The 25106-nt window shown below is 40.8% G+C and overlaps 1 protein-coding gene across 1 annotated transcript in view; it reads right to left on the bottom strand.

The window, feature by feature from the left end:
- LOC126161750 (piwi-like protein Ago3) overlaps positions 1-25106 on the bottom strand; it is a 222940-nt gene that overhangs the window by 156698 nt on the left and 41136 nt on the right. The window contains exon 5 of the mRNA XM_049917799.1: positions 20736-20934. Within this exon, the coding sequence (XP_049773756.1) occupies positions 20736-20934 (199 nt within the window). The remainder of the gene's footprint in view (positions 1-20735; positions 20935-25106) is intronic.

Below are 25106 nucleotides of genomic sequence, written 5' to 3'. Positions count from 1 at the left end.
TAAGACTTCTCAAATTATAAGGGAGGGGGGGACCAGAAAAATTAAAGGGAAAATTAACTTAAATTTTGTATTTTCATCTTATATTTGTAACTTAAAGGAAGCTCATAAATGTGTGGGTGACAACTAGATTTCAACGCATTAAGAGGAAACTTTAATGCAAAACATCCGCCAGGTCTCCACTACTGTATTTACTCTTTTTTCTGGTTTCTGTACTCCAAAAAACCGCCTGTGGCTTAGAATTGAGTGCAAAGTAAGCAGAAGTTCTGATAAATGTTGGTAGGTGCCGCCACAACTAACTTCTGCCGTTGAATATATGTAGCACTACACAGACATGTTTTGCAGGCACTAAGATAAATACTGGCACCAAAACCTCTGCATCAGTAAATAATTTTTTTTAAAAAAAGGTAGAAGACAAGCTTTTTTTCTCTGCCCCGAGTTTGGACCACAGCATTTTCATACATTATCCAACGAGGTAAATAGAAATTTCATATTTTTCATCTTCGAATGTAGCAGCCTTTTTTAAAAAAAAAAAAAAAATTCTTTACACAAAAATACCAACAATGCACAAGGCTTTAGGATTGTTGCACGAGTTTTGATATGCTGGGGCTCATTAAGATTTCACATAGCGGCACCTATTGCTTCGTGGAATTTTGTGAAGCACTTGTTGGTGTTAGTGAACCATAATGAAGCACTTTCATTATAGTGCCAAATTCAAGAGGGGAGTTCTTTCTTTTGCAGAACAAAGTTCTAATTGTGCTGCAGGTCTGCGATACGGGATTGACAAGAGCAATGTCAGGCGATGGCGACTGCAGAGTAACATACTAGTTGAATGTTCATGTAGCAGGAAAGCATTTAGTGGGCCGAAGTGTGGCCGATATCATACACTAGAAGTGATTTTAAATGAATTTGTTAAGGAACAGCGTCAGAAATTCCTGCCTGTGAACACCAAAATTTTAAAATTTAAGGCACATGAAATTGCTATAGGGCAAAAAATCAAAAATTTTAAGGCCAGTGGCAGCTGGATTGATCTGTTTATGATGTGCTGGGGTTTTTCACTTTGGAGGCAAACTTCAGTTGCACAGAAGCTGCCGAAAAATTAGGAAGAAAAACTTAAGGAATTTCAGCGCTTCATAATTAGGTGGCGCACAGAAAAGCAATACCTTCTTGGTCAGATAGGAAATGCTGACCAAATTCCCGTATATTTTGACATGCCATCAAATTCTACAGTTGACGTCAAAGGAAAGAAAGACATAAGTGTTCTTACATCAGGGGGTGAAAAACAGCGGATGTCCGTCATGCTTGCTTGCACAGCAGATGGACATAAATTACCCCCATTCATAGTTTTCAAGCGAAAGACTTTATCGAAATTGGAAGTGTTTCCAAAAACTGTAATTGCACGAGTAAACGAAACTGGGTGGTCTTAGGAGGACATGGTGCTGGAATGGATTAGGCGTGTACGGAATCAGTGTCCTGACGGCATGCTTGGTTTACGAAGTCTGTTGGTACTAGATGCATACGCAGGCCATACAACACCTGTAGTAAAACGAAAATTAGAGGAAAGCAAAATGGACTTGGCAGTTATTCCAGACGGGATGATGTCAATTCTGCAACCATTTGAGATCTGTTTGACTAAACCATTTAAGTACAAGCTTAAACGCATGTACACAGACTGGCTTTCAAAAAGCTACAGACAACTGACACCAACAGGATGTGTAAAACACGCAAGTTTGTTACAAGTGTGCCAATGGATTTATGATGCATGGAAGTGTGTTGCAAATCAGACTGCGTACAAGAATTTAAGAAATGTTCAATATCCAATGCACTAGATGGTACGGAGGACGATGCTCTGTATGAAGAAATGAGCAACAAAGAATCAAGTGATAGTGATTCAGAATCATGGCTGATATTTTAAACATTTTGTATAAGATGTATTACAAACCTAACAAATTTTTGTTTTAAATTTCAGCGCTTAATTTCTAGGTTATTTTCGTTCTTATTTTATAAGTGTTTCTACTCTGCATTGCACAGCATAGAAAAGCGTGGAGAGCTGCATCAAACCAGTCTACGGAGTGAAGACGACAACACACTCTGCATTGGAAGTCATCACTAAAAATCTATTACGAAAACCAAACTGGCAAGACTCTTTGCCATGTATGTCAATATGGCCAACTCTACGTTCTGAATTTTTTCCTAGCTGTGATAAGAGATGGTTTCTAATTGGAACTTTTACGAATCGTGAATCACATGCAGTATTCTCTTCACCATAATAATTATAGAATGTAAACATTATACCATGTGTTCTTTAATGTTTGCCGCTATCTCATTTAAATCCTGTCTGCCTAATAAACTACGAAACTGAGAGTGAGACAACAGCAAACGCAGAAGAATATACATATCATATCATGTTCATATTCGTATTCGTATTATTCTTACGCTGAATAGTGATAAAGTCAGAAATGAAGCACGGCAACTGACTAGATTTTTAAATCTAAGATGACTAATTTCTGTGCAGAATGTAATGTACTAAAGAGGCGTCTGCAAATATTTTCAAACGGAGAAAAATTTTCGCTAAACACTCGTTCAGAACAGTCTGTTATTTGGTTCTTGTTGAAGTAACAACAAATAGCAGTCTCTTGTCATTGTTTCCCTGATGAGACAATTTCTCTCTCTCTTTTTTTTTTATTTTTTTTTTTTATTGTAAGCAGCAGTAGCACGCACAAAAGCAAGCCATGTCGTGAGCGGCGACAGGTGGTAAACACTCATTATCAGAATGTGACAAACAATGCATGACACAGTACAATGATGCGTTTTCAGCTTAGAGTGACGTAAACACCTATAACAAAGAGAATGGCACTTATCAGATCAAAGCAAAATTAGCATGGCACTTATCAGATCAAAGCAAAATAAGCAATCAATTCAAACCAGACAAAGCACGTGAAAAAGGAAGGGTACCCGTATAAATAAGGACGGAGCATCTGACGCATAGCAATGGCTACCTGGTAAAGCTTAACTGCCACGCTTGCTGTATCTTCCGCCATTCGACCTAAATTGTGTCTCATGTTACAATGGATCAACACTGTTTTGATTTGGAGGTGCGGTCTTTTATCTCCCCTTGAATTTCCAGTCTCAAATTTCAGGTGCGGCTTAGATTCAAGTGTGGCTTAAATTCGAGTAAATATGGTACTTTCGGTTTATTAGTTATATTTTACTGTTCTTTACTGTTTTACGAGTTATTCACAAAATATCCATTTTTCAAAGGACCATACCATTTACAAAAATTAAGGTAAAATGAAATTAGTTTATTTCTTAATACTTACAATACAAAGGTCTAATATATAATTTTTCAAGAGAACTTCATGACCACGAGTTGACTTGAGCTGTATGATTTGAGATGAAATCACCCCCATGACACATGGAGCGAAGTGGACATAAAAAGTGGGTGTGATGAGTAAGGGGCAAGGGGTGGACCAAAATACGCGGGGCGGGGCGGGGCGGGGCAGTCACAGAGAGACGAGGGAGCAGGAGGCAGTCACAGAGAGACGAGGGAGCAGGAGGCAGTCACAGAGAGACGAGGGAGCAGGAGGCAGTCACAGAGAGACGAGGGAGCAGGAGGCAGTCACAGAGAGACGAGGGAGCAGGAGGCAGACAAGAGAGGGGTGTAGTGGGAGGAGGAGAGGGGGCAGAGAGATGTGGGAGGAGGGTGGGGTTGTACGAGGCATGGCGAAGAGGAACGGGATGTGATGAAGCAGGTGGAAGGTGGGAGAGAGCAACAGAAGAGTCACATTATATTAGATGAAGAGATTAAAATATTTTGCATTATATTTATCAAACCATAGGTAACTGCGTCCATCACAGATTTAGGTGGCTGAGTACTTTAAAGTATTTAGTGCAATTTGCCTCTTAAAATGCTTCAGTGTATGCTCAAATTGCAAGAATGAGTGCTGCAGCTAGCCATTTTTTGTCAACAAGTTTGTGACCAAAGGTCTGACATAGGGCTGGTTACTGCAGATAAATTTGGGTTGTATGGCGTAAAACAGCAGAGATTCAGACCTGGATGTATCCAATAAATGTGATACAGGAATATGTTTGCGAAGCCATGGATAAAAAGCTGGTACCTGTGATAAAAGAGGCTCTAACGAACAAGAATGGGTCTCCATTTATACAGATGCTGAGTATCCAAAGATGGGGGACATGCTGTCACAAAGAGAGATACTGTGCGAGACTTAGTAGTGGACATCACCTGGGATATACCGTACTCACCTCCGCTTTCCAAAATTTTTAATTCTCACATTTATGTGGAGGGTTGTTACTCAGCCCAGGCTATTAGACAGCCTTCGAAGTACATAAACAACGGCAGTGACAAGGCAATATTTACCATGCAGTAGCAGAACTATGCTAATTATTGACTCAATACTTGAAGTGCATATGTTCAGAGCAGATCGATATGTTAGCAGCAACGAAGCAGCACGGTGGATATAGGGCTTGCTAACTCACGCGAGGCAACCAACATTGACAATTTTTCAGTGCACCTTCTGAACAGTAAGTGTGTTTACTTCACAGAGGCCAACTTGCGCACTCAAGTAGTGATACCACCCACAACCACCTTCACCAAATTTTTCCGTCTGTGCCAGGACAAACTTCACCCAAATATTGCTGTATGGTGTCAAAATGTTAAACACAGAACACATCATGGAACAAATGGAATCATCTCGTGCAGGGCAACCCCCCCTCCCCTCTCTCTCTATCTCTCTCTCCCCCCCGCAAAATCCATACGGTGTGAAGGTGACAGATGCCCTGGACAGAACAGGAGTTTTGGATGATGATGGCCAACGGGACATTGCAAAGGAGGACAGCATTGTGTGCCAATCAGAAGCCAAGTTCAGAGGGTTCTTCAATGTCGAGTGTCTGTGGACTCTCGAACCCCTGCGACTTTGGGACAAATATCAAGCCACATAATATGAAGAGATCACACACAGTTGCCAAGGGACAGCACAGACCATCAATGACATATATTTTAACGAACTGCTGAAATTTGTTGAGGACAAAGTTATCTCAAAGGTGGGGATTTTGGCACAATGAATGGATGAGTTGTCCACTGATTTGTTCAGGAAACTCAGTTACACCACCACAGTTTTGACAGCTCAATTCACCCACACTGAGCTGAACCTATTTCCAGAGCAAAGGCAAACTTTAAAAACTGTAATGTGCACAGTGGAAAAGAGGATATTTATTTCTTTGAGAACATTGTTTGCAGAGACTTATTGCAGTAGATTTCTAGTTCTCCATACACATCAAGGTAATCACTTTTCATAAACACTATATACACTCATTTTAAAGACACATGTAAAATCACAAGCTGGTGTCTTGATTTATAGGCATTATCCAGGAAGAAGAGGAAACTGTTTATATTCAAAACTCATTTTATTCAACTAATAGTGTAGATAAATATGATCACATCAGAAGAATGAATCCTTAAACGCCCTTTATTTCTCAAAAAAACAAGAAGTGCAATTTGCTTTTTCCCACCAGCATTACACACTGACCCATTGCCTTACTGACACTGGCTCCTCCTCCTCCTCCTCCTCCTCCTCCTCCTCCCCCCCCCCCCCCCCCAACTCTGCTTGGTTATTCAGGAAAGTGTCATGCACTAATTTGTACCTCCCTGGTGTACAAACACATTGTACAGCACCACCGTTTAAGATGGGATAAGGTTAGCTTCAGTGCAATATTTTGGAGTGCGAAAGTTACAGCCAGGTGCGGAAATGTTTACCGTGAGTTACACTCACCAGCAGTTGTGAAGTAAAATAGAGGCCACAGGGGCGTATAACCGCCGGGAAAAGTACACGCAGCGGTTTGCATGGTGCAAGTCACAGGCAGAAGGAGCCCACTGGCCAACATAAGTATTATGAGTACCTGATACGGAGCGGCACGCTTAGCAAAACAGATGCACACATCCGCATATAAATAGGTGCTGGTTCACTAAGAAAGCATTCAAGTGTGGCAGCTCTCCTGGATGGCGGATCGTGTCACACTACCGGCTGGCTACACACAGCAGCAGATGGGGCACCAGCGTTCCAGTCCACATCGGGTCACTGGTTCAACTCTCCGAGGTCAACGCGGGGCCTACAGCCAGCCAGCGGCGGGCATGCCACGGCTCACTACCGTGGGCAGATTTGTTGGCTCCCAACACATGCCAGAAGCATCCCGAGGTGAGGGCCGCAGATTCAGACATTGGATCGCAGGCGCTTATTGTTGCCCGCGATCTGAACTACGATGGTGAAGAAGCGTGCAGTGGGTCGGATGCAGCTCCCGGCGAGCGGCACTGAGGCAGCAGGGGCAAAGACAGCTGAGTCGATTGTCGGCGCATCCTGACGTTGTGGCTGTACAAGGCCGACACACAGCAGTTTGTGCGCAGGTCACTGAGGTAGCCATTCCACACCAAGCCATTTCGCAGTCAGCAAAGTGGTGTCCTCAGCATTGCGGGACCCTGTGACGCAGACCAAGGTGAACGCGACACTGTAGTTGGAAACAATAAATTGCTTGGAAAGTTCAGACGAGTCTTAATACGGTGTCTTCTACCTCTTACCGCTACATTTGGTGTTGCTGTTACATTTGGTGTCAGAAGATCCCACTACATTTGGTGTCAGAATAGCGGACATCGTCTGTACAATACGACGTTCGAGCCCACCACCTGCATTGCAGTCACAAGAAGTGGTGAATTTTCACCAGTTTTCTTTTGAGTGTTGGACATTTTCTTTCTTTTTTGTGTTTTTGAGTATGGGTCATGGCAGCCCATTGTAGATGTTTTGCGTGGGCATAGTATTTTTTGTTGTCAGAGTAAGTGTTACAGGGTGTATACGTGGACAAGGAAAAATAATTCCCGGATTTTTCCCAGATTTCCCGGTTAAAAATACGTTTTCTCCCGGGTGACAGTATATTTTCCCTTATCAATCCATTGAATGGTTATGGTTTTATACCCGGGTGTACAATATCCGGGCACTTTAAAAAACGAAACTCAGGGAAAAAGACACGTTTTGGAAACATCTTTGATGTGCAGCAACATGTACGCTGCTTATTTTCGTATTACGAAAGTATACACTGGAATTCCACCAAACACTGCATGTTACTTTCCGAATCATTGAAATAGAGATTTCGATGCGCTTTTGTAGGCCGTTCGTAGCTCATGTCACGTGATCTCGCCAGCCGATGACAGCGGATATTCAGAGCATAGGACACGGGATGTAGTCAGCCAACAGCAACATCACTGTTAAGTAGCACGAACACAAAAACAGGGAAGTTAATAGCTAAAATTAATATATGTAGTGTTGCTACAAGAAAAGTTTTCACATATAATATTGTTCTCAAGCAGCAAGAGAAGCTAAGCTTTCGCATATACTGTTGATCTTTTTTGCTCGTGTTACACTTAAAGATAGATCACACAAATGTGCCAGTAAAATTTTTAACAATGACATAAATGTCTGACCTTCAGGGTTCAAAATTCTTCTAAATGGCACGTCATCAAGGAGTTAATTTTTAAATGAGAGTCAAACGCTCTGTGATTTAATAAATTCATAGTACATTCTTGCACATAGTTCAACTTACGTAAAAGGATATTTACTTTGAAAGGAACGCTTTTCAAACCACTATTCGCAAAATTTTCCCGCAACCAGTTAGAAATAGGTTCGTTTCAGCAGTTGCCAGAAAGCGCGGATAACAGGCGACACCGAGCTTGGGTAGCTATCACAAAGTAGGAAGGCCGTATGTACGTACGTGTAAAACACTGAAAGATCATACGTTATGTCATAAAAGAAACAAGACATCAGAGGATACTGCAAGAGCATCGGAATTTCGTGAACAATATTAAAATGTGCACATTTAAAGTGCATACTTAAAGTGCACATTTGTATGTCCGGATTCCCTATGATGTAGATCTCGACCTGATATTAAGCTTTCCAGTGTGGTTTTCGGGTTGTAAATTTTCTTGGAGCACCAGTACTGTATTATATCATGTTTGGTTCTTTATTATGACATAATGCCGTCTGTGCTAGAAAATGAAAACGTGCACTTCAAATCCATCGAACAGTTGAAATTAGCCAGTACTGTGGAATTTAACGTTTCGTTTCAAATACAGTGACTGCCTCTGCGGAAAAGGTTAACAAAAGTCAAATTTCTTTAGCAAACAGACAAAAACAACTTCATTGTTCCGTAAGGTGATTAATGCCTGACTGTCAGAAAGGTGGAAATAAAATAAAATCTGTAACTAATGACATATTTTAGCCTTTCGTAATTAGGTGAATAAGTTTTAATTCACTCGATAGCTCCCAGCCACAGATATCCGTTTTGTTTTCATTTGACGTGAGAGTAAACGAAGGGGAAACAGCAAAATCACTAAATGTAAACACGGGGCATGTGGAGACTACCCACTACAACTCAGACTGCTCTGCGCATCAGCCCTGGATCTACGACATTTGCGAACCGGGTCAATACTACAAAAATCGGATTTTCACAATATGTTCATCTTGTAGCGCACATCTTTCTGAAAAGTCTGATACATAAAGCATATGTATTCGAGGAAATGTAAGATATATTATTTGGTCTTAAGTACGCAAAAGTGCAGTGCCATGCCTCTTCATAAAGCATTTTTCTACCGCATGTCCAAACTATATTCAGGCGAGTGGAAATTGAAATGTCCTGTGGTGCCTCTCCTGTTCCCAGTCGGCCAGTTTGACAGCCCGTCCCTCTTAAAAAAAAAATATCGCAATTAATAGTGGATGGGAATATTTGTAGTCGAGAGAACAAGAACTCTTCAGAAAATCTGAACTCTTTATTGCCTATTAGTTAATAACATGCTGTTTTGTGTGACATAAAATTAAATATGGTTATAATAGAAGGAAAAATTCAACGAAGGAAAAATATATCTAAAAACAAAGATGATGTGACTTACCAAATGAAAGTGCTGGCAGGTCGACAGACACACAAACGAACACAAACATACACACAAAATTCAAGCTTTCGCAACAAACTGTTGCCTCATCAGGAAAGAGGGAAGGAGAGGGAAAGACGAAAGGATGTGGGTTTTAAGGGAGAGGGTAAGGAGTCATTCCAGTCCCGGGAGCGGAAAGACTTACCTTAGGGGGAAAAAAGGACGGGTACACACTCGCGCACACACACATATCCATCCACACATATACAGACACTGTGGATGGATATGTGTGTGTGCGCGAGTGTGTACCCGTCCTTTTTTCCCCCCTAAGGTAAGTCTTTCCGCTCCCGGGACTGGAATGACTCCTTACCCTCTCCCTTAAAACCCACATCCTTTCGTCTTTCCCTCTCCTTCCCTCTTTCCTGATGAGGCAACAGTTTGTTGCGAAAGCTTGAATTTTGTGTGTATGTTTGTGTTCGTTTGTGTGTCTGTCGACCTGCCAGCACTTTCATTTGGTAAGTCACATCATCTTTGTTTTTAGATATAAAATTAAATATAGAATATATAAAACCAATACTGACAAGAGATAAGCAAGAAATTACACATTTCTTCAAACCTTAGCTCCCAGCGTTTTTTTTTTTTTTTCTCTCTAATCTTGCTACAGCTTTACATGGCGTGCTTTCCTTTCTGTGAAAGGATCTATTACCTCATCAAAGTTTGTCAAACGTTTTGCTACATGAAAAATCGAAATGTTATTTAATACTGAAAACACTGTTAATACACATAATACCCAAGACTGGTGTGGTTTCTCGATCTGATTACGTCTATTTTGTCACTGTCTGCTACATAAAACAAAATAGGCCCTTCTAATATGGCAGCAATTTTGTAGCACACCAAATAAACGAAACTGTTTTGGCACAAATGGCCATTTTTATAACACGACAGAATATAATCCACGCAGTACCAATATCAAATGCCTATTAGTAGGCCTACCACAAGCAAAAGCTTTATCTTAGGAAATAATTTCACATTTCATTCATACGCACCAGCTTCTCAAGCATGAGATCGAAAAGTAGTATTACGAAATTTTTATATAAATATGGAATCGTCTTATTCTTCCATAATTTGTGTCATATCCCTGTTTCTTCTCCTTCCTCGTTCTAACAATCTTGTCATCACCAATTCTGTAGCTATTGCTGCCATTGTCAAAATTTGTTCGCTGATTAACTTCACTAACCCTGTCAGAGTCACAGGTTTAGTTATCCCGCGATTATTTTCCGGTTGGACGTTATTACGTGTTCGAAGAACATGTTTTCCGCGTTATTCCAGAATAGAACTTGCGCGTCTGCTAGTCGGGGACTGTACAACTGGTCCTTACTAGTGTAGCGATCTAGCCAAAAATTTTCTGTCAAAATTTCATTTTCTTGGATACACCGAGAGGATAATACGTAATCTTTCTCACCTGTTATTCCTGTAAGTCGTTTATTTCCATTCTGGTAGTCTGAATCTATGGATTTCTCTAGTAATTATAACAATGCTGATCATTCGCAAACCCAATCAACCACATAATCAGAGAGCAATTGGCATTCATCCGTTTACTCCCTCAGCTTGTATTGCCCCGCCCCCTTTCGTCTGCGGAAAGTTTATTTCTAGATGCGACGAGGATTCTCCTGATAGAGACATCACGTACACTATGCATGCATTCAAGCCAACTTATGATTCATTCAGAAATCAACTTGAAATGTGTTCAAAAATGTTCAAAAACCAACAGGAAAGCGTTTCAAAATCATATGAATAATCTATAGACAAACGTGCGCTGGATGCTAGGGGCTTTGTGAAACAAGTTTTTTTTCCTCAAGAATATGAATTTGGCACCCCCTTTTTCCAGTAGCATCTAGCTGCTTGCTGCGACTGCTTGCACAGCCAACAGCCACATTCCTGTAGCCAGAAGCGGGAGAATCTACTACTCAAACGTGACTCAACTGCGCAAGCACATGAGCCCGCGCGTAACTGCTAAAACAAATCGAATGTAAACAGTTGCGACTTCACGCTCATTGGAGGCAATTTGTTGTTACGAAGAACTGCATAGTCTTCCTAAAGCCTTTGACACATTTTCAATTGGCAGACGCTTGCATGAGCACTGTGTATCGTTGTTGTATATGGCGCATTTCCTTTGCAATTTAAGTTATTTTCGTTTTTTTCTCTCTTTTATGTTTTATTGTTGAAGAATTATTCTGCAGTAGCAGGATACAGTAATATCCTTTGTTAGAGATCGGTTCTTACCAGTCAAAATTACAAAAATTTAACTAAAAACTCAAACAATGAAAAATTCCCGGAATTCTACAAATATCCCGTGTTTTTCCTGGTTTTCTCCCAGATGAAAAAATTACCGGGTTTTTCCCGGATCTCCCGGTTGTCCCCGGTCGTATACACCCTGTGTTAGTGTATTTGGGGCAGTAATATTTATTTTATTTATTTTTTTCATTGCACTTAATTACTTTTGTATTGGTTTGAGTATGATGGTACTGAGGTGTAGGGAGTCAGGTTATTTTTGTACTTAACTGTTTTGTTTCAGGATTAAAGGGGAAAGAAAGCAACACAATGGCAGAGTCAGGAACGCGAGGTGTGTCGGAACCGGAAGCGGAACACATTTTGTTGGAAAAGGTAGCACAGTTGACAGCGGACAATATACAGCTGAGAAATGAATTAACATCTAGAAGTGAGCGGGAAACCGCATCGGATTAGTCGTTGTTGCCAAGCAGCATGCCGCAGCAGGAAACTGATCCAGCTGCCGCGAGTTTGATTACTCTGTTGTCTGGCAAGGAATCTGAGGATGTGCATTCGTTTGTGGAGGACTTGGAAACTTCAGCTGTGATGAATGACTGGTCGGATGAACAGATGTTACATGTAGCCAAGATTAGCTTAACAGGTGAAGCAAAAACGTATGTAAGGTGTTCTGAGGCCTTGAGCAAGGCAGGACAGTTTAAGCAGTCAAAGGAGGGGCTTTTACAGAGGTACAAGAAACAGAATAGCATTCGGTACTTCAGGGAAAGGTTGAGTACAATGAAGAAGAGACAGGGAGACAGTAGAGAAATTTAAAGACAGAATAATAGAAATCAGTGAGTAGACTTGAGTCAGAGCGATGAAGCAAATGGTGTTCTGTTGCAGGAAGCTGAGCAAGGGGCACTTATGTATTTTTGAGGGGGTTACCGGTGCATATATCGTGGAAAGTGCGTGAAGGGACTCCGAAAGATTTGGATTCAGCCATTCGGCTGGCAATCCAATGTGAGGAAATAGACGTGGCAACAGGGGTACGTGATAGACAAACAGTGTTTACAGCGGGTATAAAATGTTAAGTCTGGTTGTATGGGACATATGCAGAGGCAATGTACTCAGTCACCCACGAATACAGCAAGGGGTGGAAATCAGCAGTGTGGAGGATGGAGAAGTGGAAATTGGAGAGGTGGACAATCTTTAAATGACAGAGGGGGCCCAACACCCACCTAAGGGAGCTCTCGTTTAATTTCAATACAACAAATATGTATGCAGAGGTGGAATGTTCAGTGATGGGATCCGTAGGAACTACAAAGTTGACTTCCGCATAGGGAAAGTCCGATTTAATGCATGCATGGGAGTAATACCATGGGTAATCGAGGGCTACAACATGATCCTAGAAGTAGATTTCTTGTATCAACATGATGCCAAAATTGACCTTGGACAACGAACTGTGGAACTTCGTGGAACGTTATTTCCGCTAGGAGAAACTGTTGTCAAAGCAGAGCTGTCATGAGGGGTGTTCAACGTAATGAACAAACCAATTGAACCGCATACAGTAGCATTAGGGCTTAATTCACATGTGTGTGTGTGTGTATTGTGTGACAAAATTAAGCAGTTGAAAGAAGGAGAAAGAGAGCATAAGGAAGAATTATTGTAGGAATTTAAGGATTTGTTTTTTCCGCAAGGGCCGTTACCAGCAACTCCATTAGTTCAACGTAGGATACCAACAGGGAATGAAGCACTTGTTTACCATAAACCATACAGAATACCAAAGTATTTGCAGCTGATTGTGGAGGATTTCATTGATCAGCAGCTTGCGGGCGGTATTATAAAGCATAGTAATAGTTGCTGGGGAGTAGGCACTGTCGTTGTGCCTAAAAGATCTATGGATGGAACTAAGAAATACAGGTTCTGTTGTGGCTACTGATACCTCAATAATAAGACAGTAATGGACGTATACCCCATTCCATAACATATCGGAGACTTTGGATCACTTAGGACAGTGCCAGTACTTTTCTACGATGGATTTGACAAGTGGTTATCATCAGTTAGAAGTGGCTCCACAGGATCGTCCAAAAACTGCTTTCTCTACTCCTGGAGCCCATTACCAGTACATCAGAATGCCATTCGGTTTGAAAAATGCTCCGGCAACATTTCAGAGGTTGTCACGCAGTGTCTTGAGGGGTTTGAAACCACAGTAGTGTCTAGTCCATTTGGATGACATTATAGTGTTTTCAAGTAGTATGGAGCAACATAGACAGCAGTTAAGGGAAGTCTTTATGAGGTTAAGAGCAGCTCGTTTGACGTTGAGCCTGGAGAAGTGTCATTTTGCATTGGAAGAAGTGAAAGATTTGGGTCATATTATTAGTAAGGATGGAGTGTGAACAGATCTGAGGTTGGTACAAGCTGTAAGGGATTTTCAGGAACTGAAAATAGTTAAGGAAGTGCAGTCATTCATCGGAATTTGCAATTTCTATCGGAAGTTCATGAGGGGTTTTGCAGATTTAGCACAGCTGTTGACGCGATTGTTACGGAAGGGTGTCAAATTTGAGTGCACAGAAGAGTGCCAGAAAGCATTTGACAAACTGAAAGAAGTGTACACATCAAGTCCAGTTCTTGTGTTTCCAGATTTTGAGGAGGAGTTTATACTAGCATGCGATGCATTGAATCGAGCATTAGGGTGTGTTCTTAGTTAGGAAATTGATGGGAAAGAACAGCCTGTAGCCTATGTATCTAGGCAGTTGAATGCAGCAGAGAAAAATTACTCAACAACAGGGATGGAATGCTTAGTGTAATCTATGTAATCACATATTTTAAATGTTATTTATATGGGATAAGATTTCGGGTAGTGACAGATCACGCTGCATTGTAGTGGTTGTTGAGGTTGAAGGATTTGTCCACTAGAGTCACTAGATGGGCTGTGAGGCTTAGTGGAATTGACTACGAGGTGGCGCACAAGCCAGAGAAGAAGCACAGAAATGGGGATGCACTGAGTAGGAAGGTGGATAAAGTAGAAGTCATAGGTTGTGACATAGCAGTATGGAAAGAATTACAGGATGCTGACAACGATTGTAAAGTGTATCGGACACAGCCACAATTTAATATACATGACGGTCTTCGTGCAGAGAAATGAAGTTAGGGCCGAGGGTAGCAGTGTCAGCGAAGCTGAGGGATGATGTTTTAAAGGAAGCACATGATCACGTGTTATCTGGTCATGGCGGGTGTATAGTGACAAATAGGATAGTGGTGGAGAGGTATTGGTGGAGAGGTAAGAAAGTAGATGTGGATCAGTACTTCAAGAATTGTATAACATGTGCGCAGAGAGCAGATTTGAATCGGAAACAGATACAGCTACAACGATTACCAGAAGCAACATGTCCATTCTCTATGTTGGGTATTGATGTTTAGGACCTTTCAGGCAAACACCATCGGGGAACAGATTTGTTCTGACAATAATACACCATTTTTCGAGGTATGTGGAGATGGTGGCTATCCCAAATCAACAGGCAGCAATGGTCATGCAAGCATTAGTAAACAACTCAATTTTGCACTCTGTTGTATCGGAGACAATAATTACTGACCAAGGGACCAGCTTCATGTCGGGTTTAATGAAGGAACTGAGTAAATTGTTGAACATAAAGAAGTTGAGGACGAGTGCATTGCATCCACAGGCGAACGGAAGAACAGAGCGGGTACACAGAACAATCAATCAGGAAGATAGTGAGTTTTTATGTGGATTCTCATCACTGTCAGTGGGGCAAGTATTTGAAGCATGTTGTATGCGCATACAATGCGAAAGTCCATACCAATACTGGTTTATCTCCATATGAGATAATGTACGGGCAAAAAATGCCATCACCATTTGATTTGGTGAGGCCACAGAAAGGAAGGACCGGTGATTCTGTATGTCAGTTCATGAGAACAATTCGGGATGTTAGAAAACGGGTACAAAAGGCGAATACAAAGGCTTTGGAAAGGCAGGAAGATGCAGTGAAGTGGAAAGCAAGTTTACCACAGTATAGAGTGGGGGCAATGGGTAACGCTGTCCAGTCCCTGTACGCAAAAAGGGAAAATGAAGTTCATCACAAGGTATCAAGGGCCATACCAAATTGTTGAAACCACATCCTCCGTTAATGTTAAATTTCAGCTGCCAACTAAAACAATGATAGTACACACTGGGCAGTTGCGGCCATTTAAGGGTTGCCTGAATGTGATACCAGGTGTGTCGCAGGAAGGAAAGAGGAAAAAAGAGAAAATGAAGGGAGGTGCAAAGCACAGAGAAAACCAGGAAGATAGAGTAGAGCAAGAAGTACCGTATGCTTTGCAATCCAGAAAGTAGTGGAGTATTTGTAGTTTTTTGTTTTTGTTTTCTTGTTATGTGTCATTTGGTCATTTGCGTAGATTAATTAGGCATTGTATTTTCTTATGTTGTATGTGTTTTCGAGTATTGTGAGCCTGCTAGGGACAGCAGTCTTTTGAAGAGGGAGGAAGGGTGATGGTGATTCCTGTCCTCAGGTCACTGAAAAAGGGAGCGTTGAGCAAGTTTGTGGAAGTGAAAACTAAAGAGGTCTGGCTGATTTCGGCATCTAGCAACCGGTATGCGGAGATGACAAGGGAGGAATTACGAAGCTGCCATAGAGGAAAGGTAACTGTGTGCCCAGCCAGGATGGTAAGCACCAATCCGGACACGTGCATGATGTGGTTATTTTTAGTGAGGGCGGACGGAATAGACTGTCCAAGTGACATCGTGGAGCGCAAGTTTAGCTGCGACGGGTCGGGATGAACTTGGATCTTCTTCACCTACAGAAATTTGATAGTAGTAGTAAATTGTTGTGAGCAGGGAGTATTTGCCAAAGCGAAATGTATAGAGCTAGAGAGGACCGGAATTTTAATCAATGGAATTGCGTGTAACATAATAGGACCAACCTTCCATCTGCCACCGTCAATTTCAGGAGCCTCGCAATTGAATGTTACGCAGCCACAGCTGTAATGGCCAAAAGCCACTTCAGAGTTTTTGTCAAGGCAGAATGTGACCTTATTAAATCAAACTCTGGAGCCAGGTCTGTTGAGATCCGTAAACCTGTTCATTTTAGAGCAATAGGAGTGCATATCAGCTGAACAGCTTGTGCAACATGTCGCTGAGTATAGGGAAAAGCAACGGCAAATAACATTCATTTTGAGCACTTCTGTGCCAAGTGTCTCTGCAGTCTCAACTTTATTATGTGTTGTTTTCATTCTGATCAGGCAGAGAGCCAATTCCAAGAAGGAACCACGGGTAGTCCAAGTCCCAGTGGATTAGATACGGAGGGCGTGAGACAAGTAGGTAAGGGGTTGACCGAGCAGTGGTCATCCAGTAGGGAATTTTTATGTTTTGTTTCATGTCCTGTTTTAAGGGGCACTAGACCACATTTAGGTTTTCTAAAAGTAAAGGAGTATGTCATAGGTGCCAACCCAAACAAGTTAAGCGTTAGTTAAAGGTCACCCCGGGGACCGGGTCTTTCCGAAGGGGGGGAATAATGTAGAGGCACCACCGTTTAAGATGGGAAAAGGTTAGCTTCGGTGCAACAATTACAGCCAGGCGCGAGCCTCTTTACAGTGAGTTGCACTCACCAGCAGTTGCGAAGTAAATTAGAGGCCACAGGGGCATAGAACCGCCGGGAAAAGTACACGCAGTGGTTTGCATTGTGCCATGTCACAGGCAGAAGGGGCCCACTGGCCAACATAAGTGATACGAGTACGTGACACAGAGCGGTGCGTTTAGCAAAACAGAGGCACACAGCCGCATATAAGTAGGTGCTGGTTCACTAACAAAGAATTCAAGTGTGGAAGCTCTCTTGAATGGCGGGGCGTGTAACACCACTGGCTACACACAGCAGCAGATGGGGCGCCAGCATTTCAGTCCATGGCAGGTTGCTGGTTCGACCCTCTGAGGCCAACGCGGGCCACACCACGGCTCGCTACTGCGGGCAGACTTGTTGGATCCCAAAAAACGCCAGAGGCATCCCGAGACGAGGGCTGCAGATTCAGATGTCGGATTGCAGGCGCTTGTCATCGTCCGCAATCTGAACCATGACGGCGAGGAAGAGTGCAGCGGGCCACCTGCGGTCCTGGCAAGTGGCGCTGCGGCGGCTGGGGTGAATATCGCCGAGTCAATTGTCGGCACATCCTGACGTCGCGGCCATACAAGGCTGACATACAGCAGTGTGTGCACACGTCACTGAGGCAGCCATTCCGCGCCAAGACGTTTCACAGTCAGCAAAGTCGTGTCCTCAGCATTGCGGGACCCGGTGATGAAGACAGAGGGGAACGCAGCACTGTAGTTGGAAACAATAAATCGCTTGGAAAGCTCAGACGAGTCTTAACACAGTGCCTTCTACCTCTTCCCGCTACATTTGGTGTTGCTGTTACATTCGGTGTCAGAAGTTGCCACTAAAACATGAACATGTAAAGTCTGAAATATCTCAGTTGTGGAATATCTCTGCCAATATTCAGTTTAATCATTATTTTTTTTATACGGCAACTGATACTAAACGTGCCATCACTTATAAAACAGTGCAACACAATTTATTGGGTTACAACATGCTAGGCAACAACGAACATGGGCATAGATTGTAATAACGTTCATTCTCATTATGTCCTTTCAAGGAATGAAATTGACCTCTGCACAACAGTCATTCTATATTTGGCTTTCACAGGATGAATTATGCTCGTGTCTACAGGCTGCAGGTGGCTTGGACAGTTGTCAGGAAGAAACAAATGATGCATACATCATGGCAGCTAAACTTTGTACAGTGTTTCAGCAGTCACTGCTACAAAAATCTGAAACTTGCAGCGGTGTTTTGTTTCTTTAAAACATTACGAGTTTAAAATTTTACCAGTATTAATTGTGGCACCATATCACGTTGTCACTTTAAAACACAGCAGGGCCTGAACACTATTTTGTTTCACTTTTTTCCCCTGGCATTTCCTCCCAACACAATATGTATATCAGGGAAGTAGATTAAGAACCCAGATTCATCAGCAATGAAAATAACTTTCAGCTTGTATCCATTACCAACCGCTAGAAAACATTCTTACAGTGTTCAGTACTTTCCACTTCCACTGTCACACTTTCTCCAAAGTTTGGCAAGACATTACAGATTTCGTCTCTCCATCATATTTCAATCTAGCCAGCCCTTCAAGACAATGAATCTTTCAATCTCAGCTTCAGAGTGATTGCTTTGGGATTCTCTCATGATCAGTTTCCACCTATAGAAATGCTTCATTTCATTTCATTTCATGAAGGTGCATAGTTTCTATGTCCTTAAAGAGGGAAATATTAGACAATACACAGAAATGCATAAGCTAATCTAACTTTTGAGACAGAACTGAACCAAGTTTTGCACTTATCATCCTCATGCTACTGGTTACAATCTCGATTTTTTCAATTTTTATGTCAAATAATTTGATCTGGATGTTGCTGGATATTTTTAAAATGCACTATCATCTGAGGAACACTTCCTCGAAAAGTATAATAATACTTATCACTTACATAATGAGGTAGATTATTCTTAGTAATCAAATAAACAGATCTACGTAACGGTTTTTTAGTATCAGCCTTAGAACTCTCACAACAATTTTTTAGATTGGTGTGTATGATACAGAGCAATTTTTGTTTCACAAAAATTTAAATAAATTTAGCAGTAATGTACTTTGAAATATTTCATATCACAGGAACCCATGTTAATGTACTGCAATGATTCAACAGAAAATGTTCCTTACACACTGATTAATGAAAGTTGTGGGAATTGCAAAATAAGATTTTATCACCATTTATACCATAAACGAGTATTTAATGTTAATCGCAGCCCTAGATGTGGTTGAACTGACTTTCTGCAGCTCTGTTCTTCTAGAATGATCCTGCTGGCATGCTCTTTCGACACATCCATCACCGGCATTTCATAATTAACAATAAGCACATTATCAATCTTCTTCAATACATTTGCAGGGAAGCAAACTGCATCACATCTTTGTCTCTTAAGGGCCTCATACTTCCAATGTTACCATCATTGAACACCAGACAAGCATTGTATAATGCAATTTTAACAATAGTATGTTGTCTTTGGGCGTCTCTTCCAAAGGAGGTTATCAAAGCTTTTTTTCAGGTTTGTGTTCCGCCATGTGTGAGTTTCTTTAACACAGCATAATTTATCATATCGTACCCAGGCTCACAGCCTTCTATACTCTCCAGATGCTTCTCTGACAGCAGGAAATATTAAAAGCGTCATAAACAAGGACAGAGTCACATAGTAAAGAGGATGTGCCACTATCTTGTTTGAAGCAAGATGGCTTTTACATCATTTGTAGCATGAATTACTCTCCGAAGATTGAAAGCAATTTTCTAACATGCTACAGAACTATGTGGTAGTAAAAATAATTTCAACATTTGACAAATTTTTCACACATTCCCCCTCAAAGGAAATACGTACCTTTAGTTTAACTGCACAGTTTTATCACATGATGTCATGTTTGAGGGAAACTGTATAATCATTAGATCTAACTGTACAGTTCCGGCAGGTTGTTCATGTGCATGATTTACTAGTCTTTAATAATGATATACTGTGAAGTTTCGTCCAGTAATTGTACAGTTTTTCATTGATTTGTCATCACCAGTTACCTGAATCTCAACAAGTTGTAAAAAAAAAAAAATGTGCTGTTTAATTTTGTTGTAGGCTTTTGTATCCTTGGGATACAAAATGTGTTTCCTATTTTGATTGTGTATTTAAAAAATGGCCATGTACTATGTTTTAATCTGCAAGCCACAACTTTCTGGGGCCTTACACAACTTGTGACAGTGTAGTGAATAAAATAACATTCAATCCATTTTTCGGGAAGAAAGAAACAAAACAGCTGCGCAACATCACAGCAATCCAAAGATCTCATTTTTCTGTTGTCACAAACACTGAACGGAATGCAAGAATTGAGAGAACTACGAATGGAACTGAAGGGAAAACTGAACGTAGGGCACACACGTTTAAATTCAGATACCGTAAGGATTTTGACTTTGATAGTTACCAGCTTAGTTAAACTGATGGTGTGCAGGCCCCTGTAAATGATGATGCATAAACTTGCTCCCTTTTTAATGCAGGCAGACTATGAGTGTCAACATTCAGTAAGTGCTGGTTTTAATCAAAGCTAGATTATATGGATAGCTTTACAAAAGCTATACTCCAGCATGGCAAAAACAGGAGTACAGACATGAAAGTGATTTTTTTTCCACTCTTCAAATATGGAGATTGTGTGTGTGTGTGTGGGGGGGGGGGGGGAGGGGGGGGCGGAAGAGATGTTATTTATTTGTTTCCCATATTCAAGCATCATTGGTGCACTGCCAGCGTCTACCCCCCCCCCCCCCCCCATGCCCCACACACACAAATCCCACATATATGGCAGAAAATGTTACTTGAACATGTACCTATTTTTTCCTGAATCTCTTAAAACAGACTTATCAGATTTGTATCTTAAGTATAGCTGAAACATCAGCTGACATTTCACTTACCTCTTCTGTCAATTTTATGGGTAAATAAAGTGTTACACCATCGAAGGTCTTGCAGCGCCCAATGCTATCTGCAAGACTGTTCAGTATCTTGCTTCTTATACTTTTGGAATCAACAGTAGGAGAGAAACGTACTTCATATTCAAATACTCCTTTGTCTGGTTGCACTGCTAACCTTATGTAATTGGCTGTTGCTGGTATACTGTAAAATATAAATTGTTGCAATCTAATATACTGTCTTCCTCAACTAAAAATAACACATTTAGGATGAATATCATATTTTATAAACTTCTCTTGCAATTTAAATTTGTGGGACATGGTGAGCAAGAAGGTTTAAGGAACAGGGAAGGAAGTGAAAAGTATCCCATACAATTGCCAATGAGGTAAGCAAATTTTTATTAATCCCAGGTATCTATTCAACTGAAAATTGCTCATAGATTACAACCTTGGGCCACTGGCACTCTAACCCAGACACCAGGTATGAGCCCTAATGTGGTCAACAGTTTTAATTCAAGATGTTTCACAAGTGGACACACTGCACTCTCTTTCCACTGATACAGTAAATCAAACGGAAAATTCTCCAAAATGTTTGATGGACATCTAATGTGAACATTAGGGATAATGAAGCAGAGGAATTTCATTCAAAAATGTTCAAATGTGCATGAATTCCTAAAGGACCCAACTTCTGAGGTCATCAGTCCCTACACTTACACACTACTTAAACTTATTTATACTACGAACAAAACGTACACCCAAGCCCGAGGGAGGACTCCAAACCTCTGGCGGGAGGGGCCGTGCAATCCGTGACATGGCACCTCTAACTACGCAGCCACTCTGCGTAGTGGAATTTGATTCATCAAAGAAGTCATTCCCATGGTTCAAGGCATTATCCTATTGAAATATGGATGTAAAGTTTGCTGATGGACGTACACACATAGCTCCAAATCCTCTAAAAACAGCAATTGGCATTCAGATCATCTGCAGTATTTTAAGAGTTAACATTGAACATTGTGTTCAATGGAGCCTCAAGCCATCATTCTTGATGAATACCAAGCAGAAGAGAGAAAGTGTGTTGACATGCTACACATTACAAGTAGCATAGGACAGTGATTTTTTAACTGCACGCATGCACACTTTTCAGATGACAGTCCACCAAGCTTAATCTGTGCACCACTCTTACATACGACAGTTTTCAGTATAAAACAAATAAAACAGAGCATTTTGAATATACCTAAATGAATCAAAACCACATTTCTTTGTTGTTGTTGTTGTCTTCAGTCCTGAGACTGGTTTGATGCAGCTCTCCATGCTACTCTATCCTGTGCAAGCTTCTTCATCCCCCAGTACCTACTGCAACCTACATCCTTCTGAATCTGCTTAGTGTATTCATCTCTTGGTCTTCCTCTATGATTTTTACCCTCCATGCTGCCCTCCAATACTAAATTGGAGATCCCTTGATGACTCAGAACATGTCCTACCAACCGATCCCTTCTTCTTGTCAAGTTGTGCCACAAACTCCTCTTCTCCCCAATTTTATTCAATACCTCCTCATCAGTTATGTGATCTACCCATCTAATCTTCAGCATTCTTCTGTAGCACCACATTTCGAAAGCTTCTATTCTCTTCTTGTCCAAACTATTTATCGTCCATCGTCAACATTGTCAAAATCTTTCTCTAAGTCTACAAATGCTAGAAACGTAGGTTTGCCCTTCCTTAATCTAGCTTCTAAGATAAGTCGTAGGGTCAGTATGGCCTCACGTGTTCCAACATTTCTACGGAATCCAAACTGATCTTTCCCGAGGTCGGCTTTTACCAGTTTTTCCATTCGTCTGTAAAGAATTCGTGTTAGTATTTTGCAGCTGAGACTTATTAAACTGATAGTTCAGTAATTTTCACATCTGTCAACACCTGCTTTCTTTGGGATTGGAATTATTATATTCTTCTTGAAGTCTGAGGGTATTTCGCCTGTTTCATACATCTTGCTCACCAGATGGTAGAGTTTTGTCAGGACTGGCTCTCCCAAGGCTGTCAGTAGTTCCAATGGAATGTTGTCTACTCCGGGGGCCTTGTTTCGACTCAGGTCTTTCAGTGCTCTGTCAAACTCTCACGCTCCGATCCGTAGAACGCCAGTTTTCTTTCTCCTGATAACGACATCCTCTTGAGTAGTCCCCGCCTGGAGATTCGTATGGAGGACTATTTTACCTCCAGAATATTTTACCCAAGAGGGCGCCATCATCATTTAACCATACAGTAAAGCTGCATGCCCTCGGGAATTAGTTTACCAGGAAGACAAAGCATATAGATACAGGCGAACAAATTACAAACTCATAAACTTGTTCTGTAGAGGAGCATGTAAAGATGGAGGGGTACGCATTTATAGCAGAAATGAAGTAGCATGTGAAAAAGTCAAATGGGTTGATGATCTGAGTACAGAAATGGTACTTGAGGTTGCAGCAAAAATTTAAAACTAGGGAACAATAGCCTGATTGCACCAGCTCTGTATAGGTCACCTGGAAGCAGTAATGAAGAATTTTTCAAATGTCTGGAGGACCTTTTGGAGAAGACATCACCGTATAAAAAATATACTGTTCGTTGGAGACCACAACATACACACACTAAATAACAGCAATAATTATTTGCATTGACTTACTGCAGTGTTATAACTACTATCACATAAACTAAGAAACTACAAGAATTACTGTAGAGACACAGACATGCATTGACCACATTCTCACAAACGTAAAGGAGAACATAAACTTAACCACAGTAGAAAACTACATATCTGACCACACAGTCCTGACTATGGAAATTTATGTAGGGAATGTAGTTAGAATAAAAGCAATATGTTTATGTATAAAAGAAATTTTTATTATAATAAACAGAGAAAGAATGTGGAAGACCATTACATACTCTTTAGAGATACTAAATTACATTATTATTTAACAAAATACAAACTGCTCAGAAAAAAATACAGAGATTGCTTGACTAACCTTAAAGTTCAGAAATATGCCTATCAAATAAGCAACTCAACCTGTATTACTAAAATAGCCTGGAAAATAATATATAAAGAATGTGGAAAACAGCAGTCTCATGAACACACCAGCATAACACCAAAAGAAAATGATAATACAACAAATGACCCAAAAGAAGTGTGTGGGAAATTAACAAATGACCCAAAAGAAGTGTGTGGGAAATTAACATACATATTTACTTCAAGCTAAAATGTCTCGTGGCTGGGATCACATTTCACCTAAGCTGTTAAAAGACTACAAAGGAGAGTTAGTGAAGCCTCTCACACATCTAATAAATCTCTCTTACTGCCACAGAGAATTCCCTGATCTTTTGAAAATCACTGAAATCCTACTGGTGTATATGAAGGAAATAAAATCTGACATGAAAAACTATAGGCCAATATCATTAACTTCACAGCTTGGGATATTATTAGAGAAAGTAATATTAAATCAATTTAAGGCATTTTCGTCAAACATAATCTATTTAAAAATCTACAACATGGTTTTAGAGAAGGAAGAGCTACTGTAACAGCAGTAGTAATTTTTATACATAAAACATTAATGAAGCTAAACTAAGGAGACTGGCACCTTCTTGGATATGAGTAAAACTTTTGATACTGTGCATCATACAATTCTATTGCATAAATTAGAAGCATATGGGATGAGAGGGGTAGTCTTACAACTACTTACCTCCTAACTGAAAGACAGGAAACAGTGTGTCAAGTTAACATATAAAAGAAATGGCCCAGTTGGTAACAACCAAATCACACCACAAGATACTTCAATGTTGTGTGCCCCAACAAAGTATATTAGGGCCTTTTCTATTTCTTGTGTACATTAACAATTTAATTGAAGCCCAAGACTGCAGGGTTGTAAGGTATGCTGATGACACAACTTTTGTTGGGTTGGGCCATGATATGCAAACAGTAGTGAAATCAATTATAATTTTCGGTCAAGTTATCTTACTGCAAGTAAGCTACTCATAAATAACAAGAAGACAGAAACAATGCAATTCATGCTTAGCTACAGTCATAATGCTATTTACACCTCCATTGGCCCTTATCTACACAAACACAAATTTTTGGTTATAATTGTTAATGAATGTATGTCATGGAAAGAACACGTAGACCATATTTGTATGAGAATCAGTACAAATGTGTGTCCGCTGAAAAAGGTTTCAGCCTTCATGGACTATGATAGCTTAAGATAAATATACTCTGGAGTGAGACATTCACTTCTTCAGTGGGAGATATGGGGTGGGGCACCAGCTGTCTGTATGGAGAGGCTCTTCAGACCACAATTAAAAAAGAGGCAGTAAGAGTAGTAGCTAAGGTAAACTAGAGAGAACCCTGAAGAGAAGTCT

The sequence above is a fragment of the Schistocerca cancellata genome, chromosome 2, assembly GCF_023864275.1.
Source record: "Schistocerca cancellata isolate TAMUIC-IGC-003103 chromosome 2, iqSchCanc2.1, whole genome shotgun sequence".
Lineage (NCBI taxonomy): Eukaryota > Metazoa > Arthropoda > Insecta > Orthoptera > Acrididae > Schistocerca > Schistocerca cancellata.
This window is presented reverse-complemented; position numbering and strand designations above follow the sequence as displayed.